Source organism: Macrotis lagotis, chromosome X (genome assembly GCF_037893015.1).
Source record: "Macrotis lagotis isolate mMagLag1 chromosome X, bilby.v1.9.chrom.fasta, whole genome shotgun sequence".
Taxonomy (NCBI): Eukaryota; Metazoa; Chordata; class Mammalia; order Peramelemorphia; family Peramelidae; genus Macrotis; species Macrotis lagotis.
The window spans coordinates 144150848-144171205 of NC_133666.1; the positions used below are offsets into that span (position 1 = coordinate 144150848).

Genomic DNA, 20358 nt, shown 5'->3' on the forward strand with positions numbered 1-20358 from the left:
CCCTTTGGCATGCTGTCTAGTTGAGGAATAACAGTCAAGCCATTCCTCCTCCCTCACCCCCATCCTTTTTTATATCAAGCCAGTTCCTCTACCTGGTCTTCCTTGCCTTCCTCCTTATCACATGTTCTTCCTCAGAGGTGGCCCTGGAAGAAAACAGGGTAGTGTTTTGTTCTGGATGCATTGTTTGTGCTAATGTCTCTTGGGATTCCACTATCCAACTTACTTGAGGTTTTTGTTCGTTTCCTGAGTCACATTGTTAGTAGAGCCTAGAAGACAACAAAACCCCCAGGTCTTTCTCCTATGAACTACAGTCTGCAACCTGTGCTTTACAGAGTTGGTTGATTGGTTTGCTTTACTAAAGAATAGGAATTTACATTTACTTCTTTAATATTTCATTTTTATTAGCTGAAATTTGCTACTCTAAAGATTGAGAAGGAAGATCAAAAAAAAAAGATGGTACTACTTATGAAAATCAGTTGAAGTTAAATAATATCCATCTATCTATACATAAAAACAGGAAAAGATGAAAGCATATTAAAAGTCAGGGTTAGGGAAAAAAGAATGGACTAAATTTCATTTAGTCTGGATTATTGCTAGATGATGACATTCCCTCTACCATTGTAGGGTAGCACCTTATCTCTGACTTAGTCTTTGAGAGTTCCCAAGGACACTGAAAGGCTAAGTGATTTGGGTCACTCCTTCAGTGTGTGGAAGGGGTAGAATTGAATCCACATCTTCCTGGCTTTGAGAATGGTTCTGTATTTCCTGCCCTGTACTGCCTCCAAGAGAGTCTAGAAACATTCCTGAGTGCATCTGTACTAAAAGAAGCTTGACGGCAGAAGCCTGAAGGAAACTTCAATATTAAAGGAGGGAAAGAACATAGATTAGTAGAAAGTGGCAGAGGGAGTTTCAAGAGAAATGGATGACCATCAAAGGAAAGAGCAAGTCGTAATAATTGGGCCTTAAGCAGATTTGCTGGACTGGAATAGTCTTGAGTTGTGGAAGAATAAGATTAAGTTTGTTAGTTTAGGGAGCAGTAAGTCAGTAGAAGACTTTGAAGATAAACAAAGACAGTAAATTCATTGTGGATTTTTTGAGTCAGAGGAGTGGTGTGATAAAAATAGTATTTAAGAATAATTTTTTAAGTTAGCCTGGGGGGGGTGTGGAGTAACATGTAGTCCTTGAAGAGAGAAGTGTCACAGGAGACAAGGGAAAAAGGCCCAGTGAACCCAGACCTGTTGAGGGAATGAAAAGGTGGTAATGGAATGGGTAGAGATCAGAGAGGCCTGAACAGAATGAGTGCTGAAAGCTGGAAGTGAGGGCTGTGGAACTGATGGGAGGTGGGGGGTGAGGTTCACCCCCCCCCCCCATCTCCAGCCCAGGACAAAAAAGGAGCAGAAGAGTTAAGACTATACTTTATGCTTAGAACCAAATAGAGACCTCCTCAGGTGGTGATAGTTCTATTACTACCTTGAGGAAGGTATTTTGATAATAGGATACCATTTCCATTTTAATATTTGATTGTGGAATGGAGATGTTTCTTTTTTATTTGGTGACTTTGGTTTATTTATTTTATATCATTACAATAATCTTGTTGTTAGAGTAAACATAACCCCCCCCCAAAAAAAAAGTGTACTTCATTCTGTGTTTAGATTCCAATGGCTCTGTCTCTGGGATGAGTTGCGTTCTTTATCATAAGTCCACCAGAGAAGTTGTTTCAATATCTTTTCCCACCGTTACCATTACTACCTGTATTTCCCATGAAGAGATGTTTCAGAAAATTTGTTTTGTTCACTATGACAACATCAAAGTCAAAAACCAACAATTTTCCAGCAGGCACTTGGGGGGGGGCTGCACTGGGAAACTGTTTGATCCTAACCCTAAAGCTGCTCTCACTTTGCCATGCTTTTTGGTGACCTATGCCTGACCTTTTATTTTATCTTTAGCCTCAGTATTATGCTCTTCAATGTAGCAGAACAGATAAGAGTACTGAACTTGGGAGTTCAACAGACATCAATTCAAATCTTGCATCATTATTTTTGTGACCTTGGGCACATTCATTACTGCCTTTGGGAAAATTATAGGAAACTCAGGAACCAAACAAACTTTTCAATAAATTTTTATGTGATTTCCAAAATGTCATTAACTTTTTCCTCCCTCAAGAATGAGTTACCTAAACCCAACTCTAATCTTACCTTTTTCTGTTTAATGATGTGGGAAAATCATTTGATTTTTAGCATGGAATAATCTCACGTAAGTTGAAGACTTTGCATGCAAAGTACTTGGTCTTTTAAGAATAATTTGTTCCCATTTTCCCCTTTTATGCTTAGTAGAGTTTAAAGAAAATAGTGAGTTTCTACCAACTCTTTATCATAATTAACATTACAAGTTGATTCTGTATATGGGTGAAAATTTTTGCATCATTACATCTTTTCTTCTTCCATACATATAGTAGTTCAAGTATGAAGAAACTGGTTAACTAATATTTACAGGTACATATGAAAAAACCTAGGGCTATATCCAACTCTTGGACAGAACATTTTAAATGAATATTAAAAATAAATATTTTTTAAAAAACAATCTGAGACAAAGGGGCTTAAAGGACAGTGGCTAAAATTCTGGCAGTATCTAGGTCTATAGTCAGCACTAAAACAAGTGACATTTTGATACCTGATTATCTTGGGCATAGCAAATACTCTCTAGAATCATGACTCTTTCTCAGAACAGCTTGGGGGTTTTTAAGTGATTTTTGGTTGTTGGTTTTTAAAGAGCCAGTGGATAAAATTGACTCTTTCTTTCTCCCCAGGTACTTACTGTTCTATCACAAACAATTCCTGGAGTATGAGTAGCCTTATCCAACAGCTCTCCAGAAAAGTGAAAGGAATTAAGCAAGCCTTCTGAAAAGACGCAGACCTACCTGAAATGAAATAAATAAGCCCATATGACAACAATAAGCAACACCAAGCACCGAGCTGCGTACAAGGACCTACTGGATTACCGCACATGGGCCTATTGGAGGAAGGGATGAACAATGTCCGACGTCCACATGGTCTTGAATGGACAGAAAGGGGGGGAGGGGGAAGAGGCTCAAGTCAGTCTCATAAAAGAGGAAAACAAAATAAAAGGAAATGTTCTGGGTGGGGGAAATGGGAGCAGAGGAGTTCTGACACTGGTACATCTCCGATGTTCCTTTAAAAAAAAAGGTGGGAAGGCGGGGATATACCCTCATCTCCATAAAGCATCTTCTCCATTGGTGCTTCAGCTCCAACTGACCAATCATAACAGTTATAAGTTTGGGGGGAAAAAAGGCTTAAAAAATCCAAACCCATTTTTTTTTTAATACATATGGGTCTGAAAGCAGTAAAGTGGAGGAGACAGGGATGACACAACAAAAAAAGGACTTTGCAAGTATCTTTTTATTTGTGAATTTTAGTTATTAAATAAATACAGTATCAAACTATTAGGCTCTGTTTTTTCAACAATCAATCATAAAGGAAAACCCCGGCTTGTGGAACAGAAGCCTCGGTACTGACCCGAGTTTCCAAGCATGTCTGCTCCCCAGGTGACCTGCCCTGGACTGTTTGCCAAAGCATCAGCACAGATCCTACTCTGAGCCCTCTTTTTGGTTTTGTTTTCTAAAAATTTGGTGTTTTCTTATTTTTTCCTTTTATTCTCTTTTTCAAGGCAGTGAATTTCACAAATACCATTATCAGCAAGATGAAAGAATTGGCATGTTTGTGCTATAAAATTAATCTTTGGTTCCTTTTCCTGTTTTCCTTTTTAAACTTGTGACCAAGTCTTGATTTCTAAGAGTTGCTATTTTTGTTACTTTCCCCCCCTCCCCTTCTTCCACTCCCTCTCCACCCCCCCCCTTAAGATATGCAGTATTTTAGAAACCTGAGCTTGGAGGAGATGCCATCTGTCTGCTGGTGATGCCTGGAGGGTGCAGTATGGACGAATAGTTCTTGCCTCTGTTGAGCTTCCTCATCACACCCAGCTGTTAAGTAAACCAGGCATCTTCCTTGTTTGTGCTGTGTTTTATCTGCCTCTTTCCTCCTGCTCACTCATTTTGAGCCCCACCCTGTCACTGCTTAGCTGCTGGTTCAATTCTATTTTGTCACAAATGCATTTCTCATCTTCACCCTCTGCCCTTTTTTTACTCTTAAGAGTGGTCCATTTGCCTGTCTAGACGCTGGCTGTAGCTCTTCATGCTGTATGTTTCCCAGGAGGCAGTGCCATAGACCTAATTGCAGTCCGTGAGGCATAAAGATATTATTCACCTTGTGCCTCTTTAGAGTACAGAGCAAAGAACTAATTTGGCTTTGCCCTCCCCCAAATATTTACAGTTCTGTTCTGTCATAGCGTATAAGCCAGAGTTCTGAATCTGGACTGCATCTAATAGGTTATGTGCCTCTATGTACATAGTTTTCCTTACGTTGGAAATCTATGACTTTCAGGGAGAGTGAAAAGAATGGAAAAGAAGGTAGTTTGGCAGTCAGGCTAAATGAAAAAAATTGAAAATTGTGATCCAGGTAGCTTGCATGTACCTACCTGTTCAAGCCCAGGCCTGGAATGCATTTATCTGTTTTTTGTGAAACTCCTACGTTTACATCCTAGTGATTGGGGGAGGGGGAAATTGTCTTAAATGTTCAGTTTCTAAAATGAACATCCCCTCAAGCTGCATTCAATACTGGGAATCCTAGTCTACCTCCAAACAGTCAGGCTTGCAACCTTGGAGCTGAATAGAACAATTCACTACTTAAGTAGTTCTTTAATAACAGCGGCTGAAGGTCCAAGAAGCTAGAAGACACTTGACACAACAGTTATCCACTAATACAAATGGCAGCCGCAGGGTGAGACCGACTGGCAAGCTGCTTTAGTGATAAGCAGCAGATTTTTAACACTGACCCAACCCGATTTCTCTTGCCTCCTGCCTGGATCCTACCTGCCTGCCATGGACGATCACCGATTCTAACTAACATCCCCATCAGACTGAGTTTCAGATATTTGTGATGTAATGCTTTTAAGGGCATCTTCTCCCCTCCCCCCCTTTTCTTTTTTTACCCTCATTGCTGCCTTTTACTTAATAATTCAACAGGTCTGCAGTGAAGGATTGGCTTTGCTCATTCTCCAGCTAGTGCTGAGGAATGCAGCTCTGATCCTTGTATGGTTTTGTTGGAAGCCCTCCCTCTTGTGGCTAATACTGAAGCCTCTGCATGCAAGGCAAGGAAAATTCATTTATTTGCTATATGTACTTTTCTGACTTTTTTGGGGTTTTGCTTTCATATTTTGTTTTTAAACTGGGTATCATGCTTGTGCCGCTCAGTAATTGCAACTCCCAAGTAGCCAGAGTGTGTGAAAGAGGTGGCCAATCCTCTAGTCTCCCCTCTTTACCTTGCCCAATTATGCCACCCTTTGCTTCATCTACCTTCCTCGCCTGCTCTGTTCCTTCTTTCCTCCTTTCCATGTGTTCAGGCAGAAGGAACATCAGCTGCACTCAAAATGTAAGGAAGAGTTGATGAGAGCCAGTGGATCTGCACTGATATTTTTTTTAAGACATTGATTAAAAAAAATGTTTTTTGGATCCAGATTAATCTTCCTTGTTGGATTGTCACCTGCTCTTGACATTGGCCTTGCAAGCACTTTGATAGATGGATTGAAAAGTTTTCAGTTTTTGCTGAAGCATCCGTAACTACCTACCTCTATTTCTGCTGCTGCTGAAAATCCCTCCTCTGTAACCTTTGTGACATTAGGCAGTGGGATATGACAGTGCACCGGTGAAGCTGCCTTCCTGGGCCTGATAAAAGTGGAAGAGCTCCAAGGCCTCCAACTCCTGCTGCAGCTGTCAATGCCTTTGCCTGTGCCCTGGCAGTAGAATCTGTCTTTATTGTGCTGACTTGAATTCACCTTTAGAAGGATAAAACTAACCGAAATCAAATACACCTACTGCAGTGTTGGGAGCTTCCTCCTCTTAGGTCCCAAGCCAGCTGTCAAAGTGGAAGGACTGTTTCCCTACCTCCTGATAACTGCACCCCTCTGTATGTGTTCAGACTTCTGCAAAGTGCATCATACCACCAGGTATCTGATCATCTTGTGGCACCCCGAGAAAAATAGATTGTCAAGACTTGTGTATTTCTGGAACTATTCTTGCCATCGTTTCAACCATTCACTGAAGAAAAAAAAGCGGATTATTTTTTCCTTTCAGATGTCTGAACTGTGTGACTTGAGGCAGCTGTGGCAAGGGGGTGGCAGAAAGAAAAATTGGGCAGTTGCCCAGAGAATTGACCCAACTGCATAAAATGGTTAACTTGTCCCATGCTGATCTGGTTTCTTTAGGGCAGAAGATTGGTAATTTAAATTCCATGGTTGGTCTGGGATTGGTCTCTTTGGTGGGCTGTCAGTGGATCATCCCTTGCAGCAGCTACAACTGTGTACTGGTGTATATTGATGCACTTGTTCTAACTTTCCAGAGTGCTATTGTATTGAGATTTGGTGTGTGTGGGTGGGTGGGTGGGTGCTCTTTTCATTGTACAAAGACTGTTCTTTTGAAAATTCAGGTAACGGTTTTGTTCACTTTCTTTGAAAGAAAACTGTTTGAATGAAATTCCCTTGGGTGGGGGAGGTGGGAATTTTATTACTAAGATGTTTACACCTTCCATTGCCTATCATTTCATTTGAGGAGCTCCTCAATTCCTGCCCTGATGGCTTGTAGTCCTTCAGATTCCCATAATAAAGCCTACATTCTATTCTGGGACATGGCTACTTTCTCCCCTTGTTGAGCACCTAAGTGCCAGAAAGAGGGTGGCTGTGGAGAATGGACAGTGGCCCAGGATGTGTGTCTGGGTGTTTGCAGGTGCACAGCTACTCTTCTCTTGTTATCTTGGCAACCAGAGCAGAGCTGGCTAGAGGGCAAGTGGTCCCTGGATGGATGGATGGATGGATGGATGGATGGATGGATGGATGGATGGATGGATGGATGGATGAGAACTTCAGTTTCACATTAGTGGAGATTTGTTCTTCTCTGACTTCTCCCCCCATTTTGTCAAGTTGCAAAAGGCATGTTTTTTTCCCTATTTGCTCCCTATCTGGGAGCTCTGCCTCTCTGCCCGGAAGAACACATCAGAGCTCTATCTTTTCATTTCCTATTGACCAGGGAAAAGGTGTAGTTTCCTTACCTCTTTCCCCCACCTCTGAATGAGCAGACAGGTTCTGTTGAATCCATAGAAATCCTCCGATCTTTTGATAGCTAGTGAGTAGATTCCCTTCATTCCTACTGATTGTTATATTTTTCAACCAGAAAGCAGTCTTAGGGCAGAATTGGGACTGTGGATGCTCAAAATTAGGTCTTCAGGTAGGTAATAATGAGAAATTTTGACTACAAGTATATTTTTATAGGTTTACATTTTGGAAAGACTACCAGACCAGGATTTAGGAGGTCAGAATTATCTAATTTTAGCCTGATGAGCCTGAACAAGTAACCTCTTTGGATTGTTGTAAGGATCAGATGAAATGAGTACAAAATCAACCCCATTGATGCAAGTGTAAGGGAGCTGTGATATCCCCTATTGAAGGAATTGAATAGATTCTTAACCTATCTCTATAGCTATGTGACTTGGAGCAATTCACTTCTCTGGGCCTCAATTTCCATAGCTATAAAATGCCTGTATCTAACATTCTGAGACTTCCCTCAATTAAAGACCTGCATCGGAGTTCTTGATGTCCTCAGAAGATGAGGAAAGATTTACTGGATTAGAGCAGTGGAGATTTCAAGAGGGCCAATTCCTGGGGGGGGGGGGGTGACATTTTTATTTTTACTCATTTCAAACTGAAATTTGGCACTTCCCTCAATTATTTGAAAACATTATGAGGAGTCCATAGGTATTACCTGGAAAAATCCATGACACAAAATAGGTTAGATTTCCTGCTCTAGCAAAAGGATACCTCCATGTGAGCTAGATCTACACTTGCCCAAATCAGTCTTTTGAGGGGGGTGGGGGCATTAGCCAGTCAAAGTAAATTTGACTCCAGTGATCACTGATTTCTGAAGGTGTTTTCAGCTTGCAGATTATCTGTGCCATGGTTTGGTTTGTAAACAAATTCTTTGCATTGCTGCTTCCCACCAATATAATCAGCAAACATTTTCTGGATCAGGAAAAGTAATTAAGTTGCAACTTTGAGGACTGGGGTGGGGGGAGGACATCAAAACTACTAAATTTCAATAAATTAAGGTTTTTTTCATACTATGCATATAACATCAAATGAGTTAGAATTGAGTTCTAGTCTAAGTTCTGACACTGGACTTCAGTTTCCTCATCTACTGAACAGGAACAATACTCTGTTCCATGCCTGTCTTGAAATTTTATAAGGATCAAAGGAATGATTGTGAAGGTTGCAAATTGTAAAACAGGCAAATTTCCTAGGTGCTTTTTTTTTAATTGGGGTGGAATTCAGTGTTGCTTCTTAAAGGTATTTTTCTTTTTAAAAGGTTTCTTTGTTCTGTTTCCTATTGAATGTTAAGGTCTATGTTGCTCTGTCTTTTTCATATTCCATTTCTAATAAGAACATGGTTCAATCATAGCTGTTTTTTCAAGCAGGTGCTGATGTTCCAATGCCATGGAATATCTAAGTCTGTCCTTAGCCATAGTCTATTCATTGACATAAATTACTCGAAAGCAAATGTTGAAGAACAATGAGGATAGACATAAGACAATGTTCAGAATTCAAAATTTAAAATAACTGAACATCCAGGATATCCAAAGGGAAGACCTGGAAGAATAATGTTATATGCTTTCAAAAATATGACAAGACTGTTAAATTGAAAAGGGGAGTATAGACTTGTTCTCTGCCTTCCCAAATTGCAAAAATAGGGGAAGTGATTGGAACAAATACAAAGATAAAAAGAGAAGACCCTAGCAACTGGGGGGGGGGGGGATCAGAAAAGTCTCCCTTTGAGCTGCCTCTTAGGAGGAGGGGAAGAAGGTGAAAAGGGAGGAAATGGGAGATGAAGTGTCATATAGAAACAGTGATATGACCAGTTTGGCTAAATAATAGAATGTAGAAGTGATAATACAATGAGTCTGGAAAGACAGATTGGGATTAAGTTCTGAAGAATTTGAAAACAGTATTCGTTATATTTGATCCTAGAAGCAATATGGGAACCACTAGAGTTGGTTGGCTGGTTCTTGTCCTTGGTTATTGAAGAAGACCAAAATGATGTCACTATGTTAAAAACAAGTTTCAGTGGGTCTGACTGGCTCATCAGACCAATACAAGTTTGGAATGCTCCAGCACAGGTCGGGCACAGATAGCTTATGTGGGCATCTGGGGTGGTCACTCTAAACTTACATATCTCACGTTTCCTTTGAGCTGCCTCATTTCTACCCTGCTTATAGAGCACAGCCCCCACTCATGAGGGCACATCATGCTGGATGATCCTGTGCCAGTGTCTCCCATGCTGCACAATTAGTTCCACAGTTCTTAAGAGGGACCCTTAGGTTGCCTATTGTTTCTTCTGATGCTACAGTGAGTTCTTGCCCTGTGTGAGTTTTCCATAAAATAGTCTTTTTGGCAAGCTTATGCCTGGCATTTAAACATCATGGCCAGCCCATCATAGTTACGCTCTCTTTAGTAACATTTGAATGTTTGACAGTTTAGCTGGATAAAGGACCTCTTATTTTCTTATTCTGCCAGGAGTTCTTAAGAATTTTCCCAAGACAATTTAAATGGAAGTGATTCGATTTCCTGGCAGGCACTTGTAGGCTGTCCAGGTTTCACAATGAGGTCAGTACAATGACTCTGTAGACCTTCGATTTGGTAGTAGTCTAATACCTCTTCTCTAGCCTGCTTTCTTTTGGAGCCTCCCAAATACTGAGCTAACTCTGACAATGTATATGTCAGCCTCATTATCAATGTGTACCTCCCTGGAAAGTACACTGCCAAGTAAGTGAGCTTATCCACAGCATTCAAGACTTCTCCATTAGCTGTAATGGTATCAGCCGCTAGAGTATTTGGTAGAGGAGTGTCATGGTCAGATAGGTGTTTTAGAAAAATCGTTTTAGAAATTGTGAGACAATGAAGTAAGGTAGGGAGATTCCAGGCAGTTAAGCTAGTTAGGCTACTGAAGTACTTAGATGCAAAGTCATGATGTTCTGCAGAAAAGCAGTGACTGTAAGTAGGAGGATCAAATACAAGGAATTCTGTAGAGATTAAAAACTTCAAGATTTGGGAACTGCTTAGATGAGCAGTCCAGAATTTAAGAGATTATGAAGTTGGAAGAATGGTGCTACCATTGGCAAAGGAATATTTGGAAGAGGGATGGTTTTGAACAAAGAAGAGTACAGTTTTGGAACAATGCTGAGTTTGAAATGTCTTTGGGACATCCAATAGGCAATTAGTGATGCAAGACAAGCTCATGGGGAACTGATGAGGGAGTGTGATATGGATGATGACCATGAGAAAGAGATCCAAATAGTGGGCAAAACAATGGGAGTACAATGTTATATAAACCAAAGAGAGTATCCAGGAGGAGGATATGGCCAACAGTGACATGTAGCAGAAGTCAAGAAAGATAGTTAAGGAAAGACCATCAGATTGGGCAATTAAAAGTTCTTTGTTAACTTTGGAGAGCTGTTTCCTTTGAGTGATGAGATCAGAAGCCAGGTTATAGAGCATTTAGGAGGATACATCAAAATTAGCTAGTGTTTGATGTATGGAATAAGTGATGGATATGGAGTCTGAGAATGTCAAATCCCTGCCCTGCTTCCCTACACTTGTCACCTGTCTGGGCCCCAGGTTTCTATAATGTAGAAGGACATTAGTCCTTTAAACCATCTGGCCTATCCAACTAACAGAACAGACTTTCCATTGTGGATACGGGAAATATGGTGAAAATGGCCTCTGAGGATCTTTATAATGCTAAACATAGCTGATCCTAAGAGAGATGTTTCCCAATTTTTTTGTACCTGGCCACTCAGTTCACTAGAACTAATTTGCACATATAAGCAGTTTGCAAATTGTTTCTGAAGGTTCTTAGATAAAGAGCTAGAGATGACTTTTGAGGTCATCAAGTCCAATCTCTTTAGAAAGAGTAAGTAGTTTGCCCAAAATCACACAACTGGTAAGTATTAGAGGCAGTATTTGAACCCAGGTCTTCCCGACTCAAATCCAGCACAATTGGCTAAACCATACACATACACCAAGTTGATGTTTGTGAGATTCACTTGCTATTGCTGTGTTAACACTGCCACAAACTGTTCCTCTCACTGGTCCACTGGGTCTCAAATGTATTCCTTTGGTCATTAGGGAGATCAGATGGGAATGTAAATCAAATAAGGAATCCAATTAAGAATTGAGAAAAGGATGCTGCAAGACTCAGTTTCTTCACCTGTTATAAATGGGAAAAAACACCTGCTCTGCTTGCTTCAGATTGCTGTTAAAGAACAAATGCCTTCTGTATATGTGAAAGTGCTCAGGGGTTATGTCAAAGAGCCTGCCCTACTGAACCTATTATTCGATTTGATATGAAGAAGAGCATATTTAATTCTTTAACTTCTAGTTATTCTCTGTCTCTCCATATATACACACACACACACACACACACACACACACACATATATATATATAAACTTATATAATTAAGTTCGAAATGGAATGGAATTGACTTTCTTTGTTATCCACCTCATATAAATGTTTACATTTAGCTTTGGTTTATGGTTAACTTTTTGCCCCTGGGCAGTGGCTATTTGTATGGTTGCTAGATAAAGTAGATTCCTGGCCACCCAACATTCACTTTCTCCGCCCCCTTAGAAGTAGCCAGTTTGGCAGGATGCCAATTCAAGGTTAATGCTTCTAAAGCAAAAAGTGAATTTGAGATTAAATCCCATAGATGAACCTCAGGGTCAAGACACTAGATTTGTTTTTTTTTAGAGTAATCATTTGAATCTGCCAAGGAAATTGGCTACAGTACATTTAGAATCATATCACTATAGAGCTGGCAAAGACCTTTCAAAATCTCTCAGACATGTCTGGAGTGACTGAATCCTCCCTGCAACCACTGTAGATTGCATTTCCTAAACAGACTTTACCCATGCAGTTACACCCAATTTTCCTAGGGCTACAGATTTCATCTCTCTCTGTCATCTAAGGATCAATCTCACCTTGGCAGAGAGGATTCCACTGCAATCCAATTCAACTAAATGAGCATTTTTTAAATACCTACTATTTCCACCCTGTTTCCATTGGGGACACAGAGGAAAAAAAAGGTAAGCCCCTTATATTCTATTGGAAGATATTGATAAACATTTGTGAACTACATTATGTAGACCCACACAGATGAAATCATGGGTCCTTAAAAGTATAATTTTAATCAGCTTCAAAAAACTTACTGTTTTAAGTCCCAGAGGAAGCACAGCTTCAGAAATAAGGATATCTAAAAGATTTTTGATTTGTTTTATTTCACTTAATTCCAGATGTATTCTCTCTCTTCCCCTGTAATGAAGAATAACAAAGGGGAGAGTAATTCACCAAGATCAATCAACTCATCAGCCTTGCCTGACAACATTTTATTATTATTATATACAGTGTTCCGAAACTAGTTCATTACCTCTGAAAAGACAGAAGGAAGAGAAATATTTTCTCATTTTTTCTTAGAGTCCAAGCTTGCTATTAAAATTACGTATTCTATTGTGAGTTTTCAGTTTGTTCCATTTTCATTGTTACAATTTTGTACTTTGTTTTCTTGCTATGGTTACCTCACTTTGCATCAATTCATATAAGTCTTTCCATACTCCTCTATTCACATTCAGCATATCTTGTGGCGCAATAATATTATTCATTCCCTAATCAGTGGGCCCCTATTTGGTTTCCAGTTCTTTGCTGTTACAGAAAATGTTGCTATAAATTTTTTGGCATTTTTTGGAGGCTTTCTACTTTGAATTTCTTGGAATGTAGACTTTTTTCTTTTTCTGCCCCCCCCTCCCGAAGTCATCCTGGCCTTGTTTTAAAACCCTCCTGAAATGAACTTTCTTTGAGCTCAGTTGGGTTCTTGTGGAAACTATGATCTACAACCCATGAGATAGTACCAGGGACATAAAGGGAGGGAAAATTTCTCCAGAAGTCAGACTAACCCCAAAGCATTGATGGGTTGGATGGTTTGAACTGAAATTGAGGCCTTTTATAAATAGGTCTTGGGGGCCTTTTGAGTTTTCAGAGGAAACAGCTTGGATTTTTTTTTTTTTCTGGTTTCAAGTTGCAAAGCAGGACAGAAGGTGTTCAGTGGTGAAAACAACATGGGGGAGACTTAAAATGTCGCACGTAAGTGAACATCCCTTGGGTATCTCTGACCCCAGAAGACTGCCACCAATTAGTAGCTGCTGATTTAATTCAAGAGCTAAGACCCCTTTGAACTGCAAACAGCTTGGCTTGTGGTGTTCTCAGAACTGAGCCCATGTACAGGAATGTATTGAGTTCTTCTCTTGCCTGCTTTTCATCTAAAAACCCTCTGCTTCTTCCCAGCAGTACACAGCTTGGTTTTACAAAGCCAGAGTTCACGATTTCAAACCTGAAAGGTAATTTTAACTTAGAATTCCATCTTAGACCCATCAGTCGAACCCTTGTTCAAAAGCTTGTTACCAAAAAAAAGAAAAAAAGATTGTTACTGGCAGCCAGGAAGACGGGTAGGACAGAATGTCCACAGGGCCCAGTTAGACTTATTAGAACTTGAAAAGTATGTTTATTAATAATAGTAATAATCAGCAGAATTTACATTTCAAATATTCAACACACTGAAAACCATCAGTTCCCACTCCCTGTGCTAGGAGATGTAAGGCATAGATACACATAGGGAGGGTCAGAGTGGTGTTCATGGATCCTGGAAAATCTGAAAAATCCCTTTTCTAAAATTGTCCCTAACACTCTTGTGTTCTTCCAGGTAACTTTTTAGAATTTGTCTATTGAATCCAAAATTAGTAGAGGGGGTTTTCATAGAAGATATTTTCTGTGCTTGAAAGATTTGATTCCACAGGTCGAATTGATGACCCTAGTTTGAAAACCCCTAAGGATTCCCCCTATTAGAAATGATACCCAGGGGCAGCTAGGTGGCGTAGTGGATAAAGCACCGGCCTTGGAGTCAGGAGTACCTGGTTTCAAATCCAGTCTCAGACACTTAATAATTACCTAGCTGTGTGGCCTTGGGCAAGCCACTTCACCCCATTTACTTTTAAAAAAAAAAAAAAAAGAAATGATACCCAGTATTCTCATTCTGTATTCCTTTCCTAGTGAGCTGTGGATTCAAGATCTCTTAGGCTAACAAAATCTACTTCAGCAAAAGATGTGAGACTTATTCTCACTAAGGCATAAATACAGTGTAGTGACAACCATCCTCCCATAGCTACCCAGGAATATGTGCATAATAAAAGGGATAAAAAAAACCCAAAGATGTACCTCAGAAAGGAATTTCTTATAGCCACAAGTTTTTTGTATTCTCCTTCCCTCATTGAGAATGCTAAAGGAGGATAATGTGGTCTTTCAAATTATTCCTTTCACATCACAATTTTCCCCATTCTGATTTTGATACATCATGGGATGGAATAAGAAAATAAATGGAAATCTTTTGGGAGTTTTATGGAAACTGTAGACAACACAGGAAAAGTTGGAAACTCAGAAGTGCATAAAATATATGTGTAGTATTATATAATATCAGCCCAAATTTTACAGCAACCCATAAAAGAAAAAAGAAAAAATTCAGACTTCTCCAAGAGGGCCAAAAATTTTTATTTGGATTTTCCACATTGTGAGAGTGCCTTGCCCTTAATCCCCACAATGTGGAAATATGTGGATTTGTTTTGCTTAATGATAGATAAATAGATAAAGAATTGGAGGAAGAAGAAAAAATAAATGCTAAAACATTGAAAAAAAATTTAAGTTGTACCAGACAGCTAGGTGGCATGGTGAATAGAGCACCAGCCTGGAGTCAGGAGGACCTGAGTTCAAATTCAGCCTCCATCACTTAATTGCTTAGCTGTGTGACCTTGGGCAAGTCACTTAAACCCATTGCCTTAAATAGTTTTTTTTTTAAGTTACACCTTGCTGGCATTATCAGATAAGACCAGACTAACTAGGTTAGCTTTGTAAATGGTAGAGTATGCCTTTGAAGGTAGACGGTCAGTTGATAATATTTTGTTGTGGTGTGTGTGTGTGTGTGTGTGTGTGTGTGTGTGTGTGTGTGTGTGTGTATTTAAAGAAATAACAAAGATTAGGAAATAATTGGCCAGTATATCTTGATGACTGTATATTTAGACTTTGTTTTGCAGACCCTGAACATCTGTGTAATGGTTAAACTCATGCTTACTTTTCTCCCTTCCAAATGTTTTTATAACTATATTTTATCTTACAGTGAGTTTGTAAGGAAGATAAGGCTAGTATTTTTCTCCCTCTTTTATATGGGGGGGGGATTAGGTAGAAAACGAAGCCCTATGGAAGATCACACAGATAAGTAGGATCTATTAAACAGCTTGCTAAATGCCAGACTGGCAATAAGGTAGGGAAGTCTTTCTAGAAAAGATAGTAACTGAATTGGATCTTGAAGGAAAGATTTCAGCAGCCAGGGATGGAGTTGAAGGAATGACATCAAGCAAAAGCAAAGATAAAGACAAGAACTAGGAGAATGCCAAATAATATAATTTAACCAGAATGTCAGCTCCATGAAAGGGAATAGCTTTTGATCAAGCTAGAAGAGTAGGTTGGACTAGGTTGATTCATGCAATTAGAAAGATTATTTAGGTAGTGATGTGAAAAATAGACTGGAGAAAGGAGAGATCAGAAGATTGAACAAGAAACTTACACAATAATTCAGGTAAGAGGTGAGTTGTTGTTTGTCCTTCATTCCTGAAGAAGACCACAACATCAGGGAGGGGGTGCCATGACATGCCAGTGAACTGGATTCTGGGGGGGGGGGGGCTGTGCTAAGTCACCAGCCTTACTTTCTCCCCCAGAGACATCTGGCTCCAGTGGCCAGATAGGAGTCAGGGCCACTAGAGAATGGCCCTGGATGCAGTGGGAGACCTTGATCTTTTTAAGCTAGGTGTTTAACAGGTACCATCCTAAAGGAATGGACCAACAAGATGGTGCCTGTCCTCAAAGGATTACCTTCTAATAGAGAAAGACAGCACATACTATATAGGGGAGTAGTGGCCCAGGAAGAATGTTTTGGTAGTGTTAGTTTGGTTACTATTTTCAGAACTAGAGTAGGGTAGGAAGGAATGGGCCTGGCTGAAGGGTGTGCACTCCTTAACATGGCATAAAGATGGCATGTCGTGAATTATCTCTAGCAGAATCCCAGGATCCCAGCTTAGAGGCAGAAGCTAGATCACAGGTGCATAGAAGGATGAATATAGCCAGGGACAGTTAGCTTTGCCAGACACTTGTCCAAGCTCTGTAAAGCTGATAGTTATTCAGTCATTTTTCAGTTATGTCTGACTCCTTGTGACCCCATTTAGGGTTTTCTTGGTAAAGATATCAGAGTGGTTTGCCATTTCCTTCTCCAATTCTTTTTACAGATGAGGAAACTGAGGCAAAAAGAGTTAAGTGACTTGCTCAGACTCTCACAGCTATTAAATGTCTGAAGACAGATGTGAACTCAAGAAAGATTAGTCTTCCTGACTCTAAACTTAGGACTGTACCCCCTACACCACCCAGCTATTCTTATAGAATCGATTCTCCCTTAAATAGGTTGAGGGTTCTAGGATTCAAGATGGCACAGTGGATAGAGCACTGGCCTTAGAGTCAGGAGGACAGGAGTCCTCAGGCATTTGACTCTTACCAGCAGTGTGACCTTGGGCAAATCACTTAATCCTGATTGCCTCTCATCCAGGACCTTCTCCAGTTGTCCTGATTCATACCTGGACTGGACACAGATGGCTCTGGAGGAGAAAGTGAGGCTGGTGACTTAGTACAGCACGCCCCCCCCACTCAAATTTAATTCATGTGCCATCACCTCCCTGAGGTCATGGTCTTCTTAGAGAATAACGGACAAAAATCATTTCTAGGATTTTACTTACTGGTCTGTCTTGTCTCTGACAAGTCATACATGGTCATAGATGGTTGCAGCAGATATGGAAAGTATGGGACCGAAGAGAAAGAACTCAGATCTCTTAATCCTTAGGCCAGTTTTCCTCCCACTTGTCTGGGTTTTGTCAAATGCCTACAAGGTGACTGGAGTAGGAAGCCTGGTCTTTTCTAAGTAATCACACCTCATATAGAGTCTGAAACTCAGATTGCTTGAATCTGCATGTATTTTGTCTCCCAATGCCCCAGGCTAATGCATTAGAGAAGAAGAGATGTCTAAGTGGCTGTTGGTGACAGCTGTGTGATGGAAACAACTGTCTCTAAAAGGTTTGCAGACTAGCCCCAGACAGAACAAATTGCATCCCTCTATCCATGGTAGTACACTGCCAATCAGCTGCTCTTGGATTTTCATTACCCAGTTCTTCAAGGGAAAGAGAATGATGTGTTTACTTTGGGGGATTCTGAAGGAGAACTGTGGGCATAAACCTGTTCTGCTTAGGATTTTGAGAAAAGAATAAGATCAGGGCATCAGTTCATTGCAAAGAGTCCATTCTTACAGTGAGAAAAAGATCTAGAAGTTCATATTTACCCGTATCTGATCCCTATTCCAAGTCAGTAACAAGAAACATATTCTGATGGAATTTGCCTTTCCTGTCCATCCAACAGAAAGAGACTGATCCTAGGAATCAAAGTATGACTTGAAAAGAGGCATCATGAAAAAAACGGATCCCAAAATCATAGGAATTAGAGTCAATTCTGCCTTTCATACTTACTACTCGGGCGACACTGGGGATTTAAAATTTCCCTGGGATTCAGTTTCCTCATCTGTAAAATGAAGGGATTAGGGTTATTGGCCTCTTGAGGCTCCTCCCAGTTCTGGACCCATTATTCTATGATGTACTTTTTGCTCAGGATTCTTAACGCTGCAGATCAAGACTAAGTTTAACTTCCAGGTGGATCTAAACCTCCAAAGTGACCTAGTCTCAATAGATGAGACAGCTTAGACCCAGAAGCTTCTTCTCATTTCAACTCAAATTTAATCAGAGTACTTGAGTCCCTGCTTAGGCTTCCTAAAATCAGTTTTTCCTTCTTAAAAATAAAAATTTTAAATAACCAAATTGAATCAAAGACATTTCAGGCTTAATTTTACTCATCAAAAATCTATTCAAAATGTTGTTGGTGATGGAGAGTGAGCATTGTATTTTCCTTGCCGAGGGAGAAATTGATCAATTATAGGAGGTATGTAGAGCAATGCCATTTCAAAATGATCCTAAAGCTCCTATTTTTGTCTTCCAGCTGCAGTCTTTTCCTCAGAAGCCATGTGCTATAGTAGAGAGATCTCCATTGACTGCTAGGCAGCTAGAGCTAAGGTGGTCCAGTGGATTGAGCACTGGACCTGGAATCAGGAAGACCTAAATTCAAATCTGACCTCAGACACTTACAAGCTGTGTGACCTTGGGCAAGTCAGTTAAGCTAGGAGGCATCTCGGTGGCTCAGTGGATAGAATGGTAGAGCGGTGGGTCTGAAATCAGACACTAGTAGAGTCATAACCCTTTGCTAATCACTTAACCTTGGTCTCAGTTCCCTCAACTTTTAGATAGGAATCGATCTACCTCCCAGGGTTGTTTGGATGATCAAATGAAATATTATTTGTAAAGCACATGGCAGGGTGCCTATCATGGATAAGTGCTTGTTCACTTTCCCTTCTAGTCCTGACTCTGCCCGTCACTGCCTTGGCAGTAAGACTTCCTTAAATGAAAGGAATAGACTAGATGATCTCTAAGGAAATTCCTGTCCTATCTAGCCTTCAATCCATGACTTTATGATTTTAAATCTTCACCAGAATCGCTTGTGCTGCAAATTGTGATCTGGGCAGATTAAAATTTCCTTTATCCCTAATTCCCAATCTTCATCAGTGGTAAGGTCTTATCAAACAGTAGCTATGTCAAAAATGGGAAAAGAAACTAAAATAGTAAGAGAAATAAAAAGATATTTGGGGTTAGGTTCTCAGTGCCTGAATCCAGAAGTGACTTTGTGGGAAAAGGATTAGATATATTCTGCATGACCCCAGAGAGCAGGACTAGGAACAGTGGGTGACACTTGAAATTTAATTATATTATGTTAATTCTACTCATTCTATTATATTAATTAAACTAATGAGATATCCAAAATGGAATGAACTACCTTGAATATGAGATTTCAAACTGGGTACCCCCTCAGTAGGCATCTAGCTGTTGGTCTATTCTAGAGCAAAAATGTAGCCTGAAGCCACTTGCAGTCCACAACAATCCCAAATACTGCCTAATCAAAGTATAATTGGGGGGGGGGCAGCTAGATGGTGCAGTGAATCCAGCCCTGGATTCAGGAGGAGCCGAGTTCAAATTTGACTTCAGATACTTGATACTAACTACCTGTGTGACCTTGGGCAAGTCACTTAACTCCATTGCCCCACAAAAGCAAAAAAAAGTGTAATTGAAAAATATTCAGCAAAATAAATATCAATACAATAATAATATAATTAAAATTAATATAATTAAATGATATAGTTAAAATAAATAATAAAAAATTTTAAGTTAATATGGCCCATAGGTTTCCTTGAGGGGATCCTTATCCAGATAAGGGTTGGACTTTTATTGCACATCCCTTTCCAATTCAAGATTCTGTGATATTTTGTACTGTGCTCATGAACCATGGGTTGTTTCCATCTAAATTCTTTGCTGGTGCCTCATCTCTATGTAGAAGGGACTCTAGGTTTTTAAAAGCTGAGTACATTCTAACAATATCCTGCAAATCACTTAACCTCAATCTGCTAGAGATACATGGCCAGTATCCTTGCCAAGAATACCTCATGGGCAGTAGGGTCCACAAGGTCATGAAGAGTTGGACATGATTGAATGATAAAATATACAAGATAAATATCATAGTAGCACCCCAGAGGACTACACCCCTGAACTCTCTGTGATTGTGTTCTAGAGCAATGGCTCTCCACACAAAAAGATGGGTCATGGGTCACTTCGGCAGTCAGATGAATCCTATGGACCTCTTCTCAGAACATTTTTTAATGCAAAAGATAAAATTCATAGGATTACAAAGGAAGTTGATTATGTTGAAATAATTGTGGAAAAATAGCTTTTATTTTTAGTTCATAGACCCCAGGTTAAAGACTTTTGACATAGAAAATGGTCAAGGTATTCTGTGGGTCTACCCTCCTTAACCTACAGTTTGCAAGCTCCCATTGATGGCTTTACCTTTCAGTAATCAACAAAATGACACAATACTGAAATGTCATAAAGAGTA

General features: G+C 39.9%; 1 protein-coding gene across 4 annotated transcripts in view; it reads left to right on the plus strand.

Annotated features, from left to right (window-relative positions):
- Positions 1 to 3457, plus strand: part of USP22 (ubiquitin specific peptidase 22) — a 243091-nt gene extending 239634 nt beyond the window's left edge. For all 4 annotated transcript variants that reach the window (XM_074208534.1, XM_074208531.1, XM_074208532.1 and 1 more), the window contains one exon: positions 2807 to 3457. In XM_074208534.1, coding sequence (XP_074064635.1) covers positions 2807 to 2849 — 43 coding nt within the window. In that variant the 3' untranslated portion in view covers positions 2850 to 3457. The remainder of the gene's footprint in view (positions 1 to 2806) is intronic.
- The last annotated feature ends 16901 nt before the right edge of the window (positions 3458 to 20358 follow it).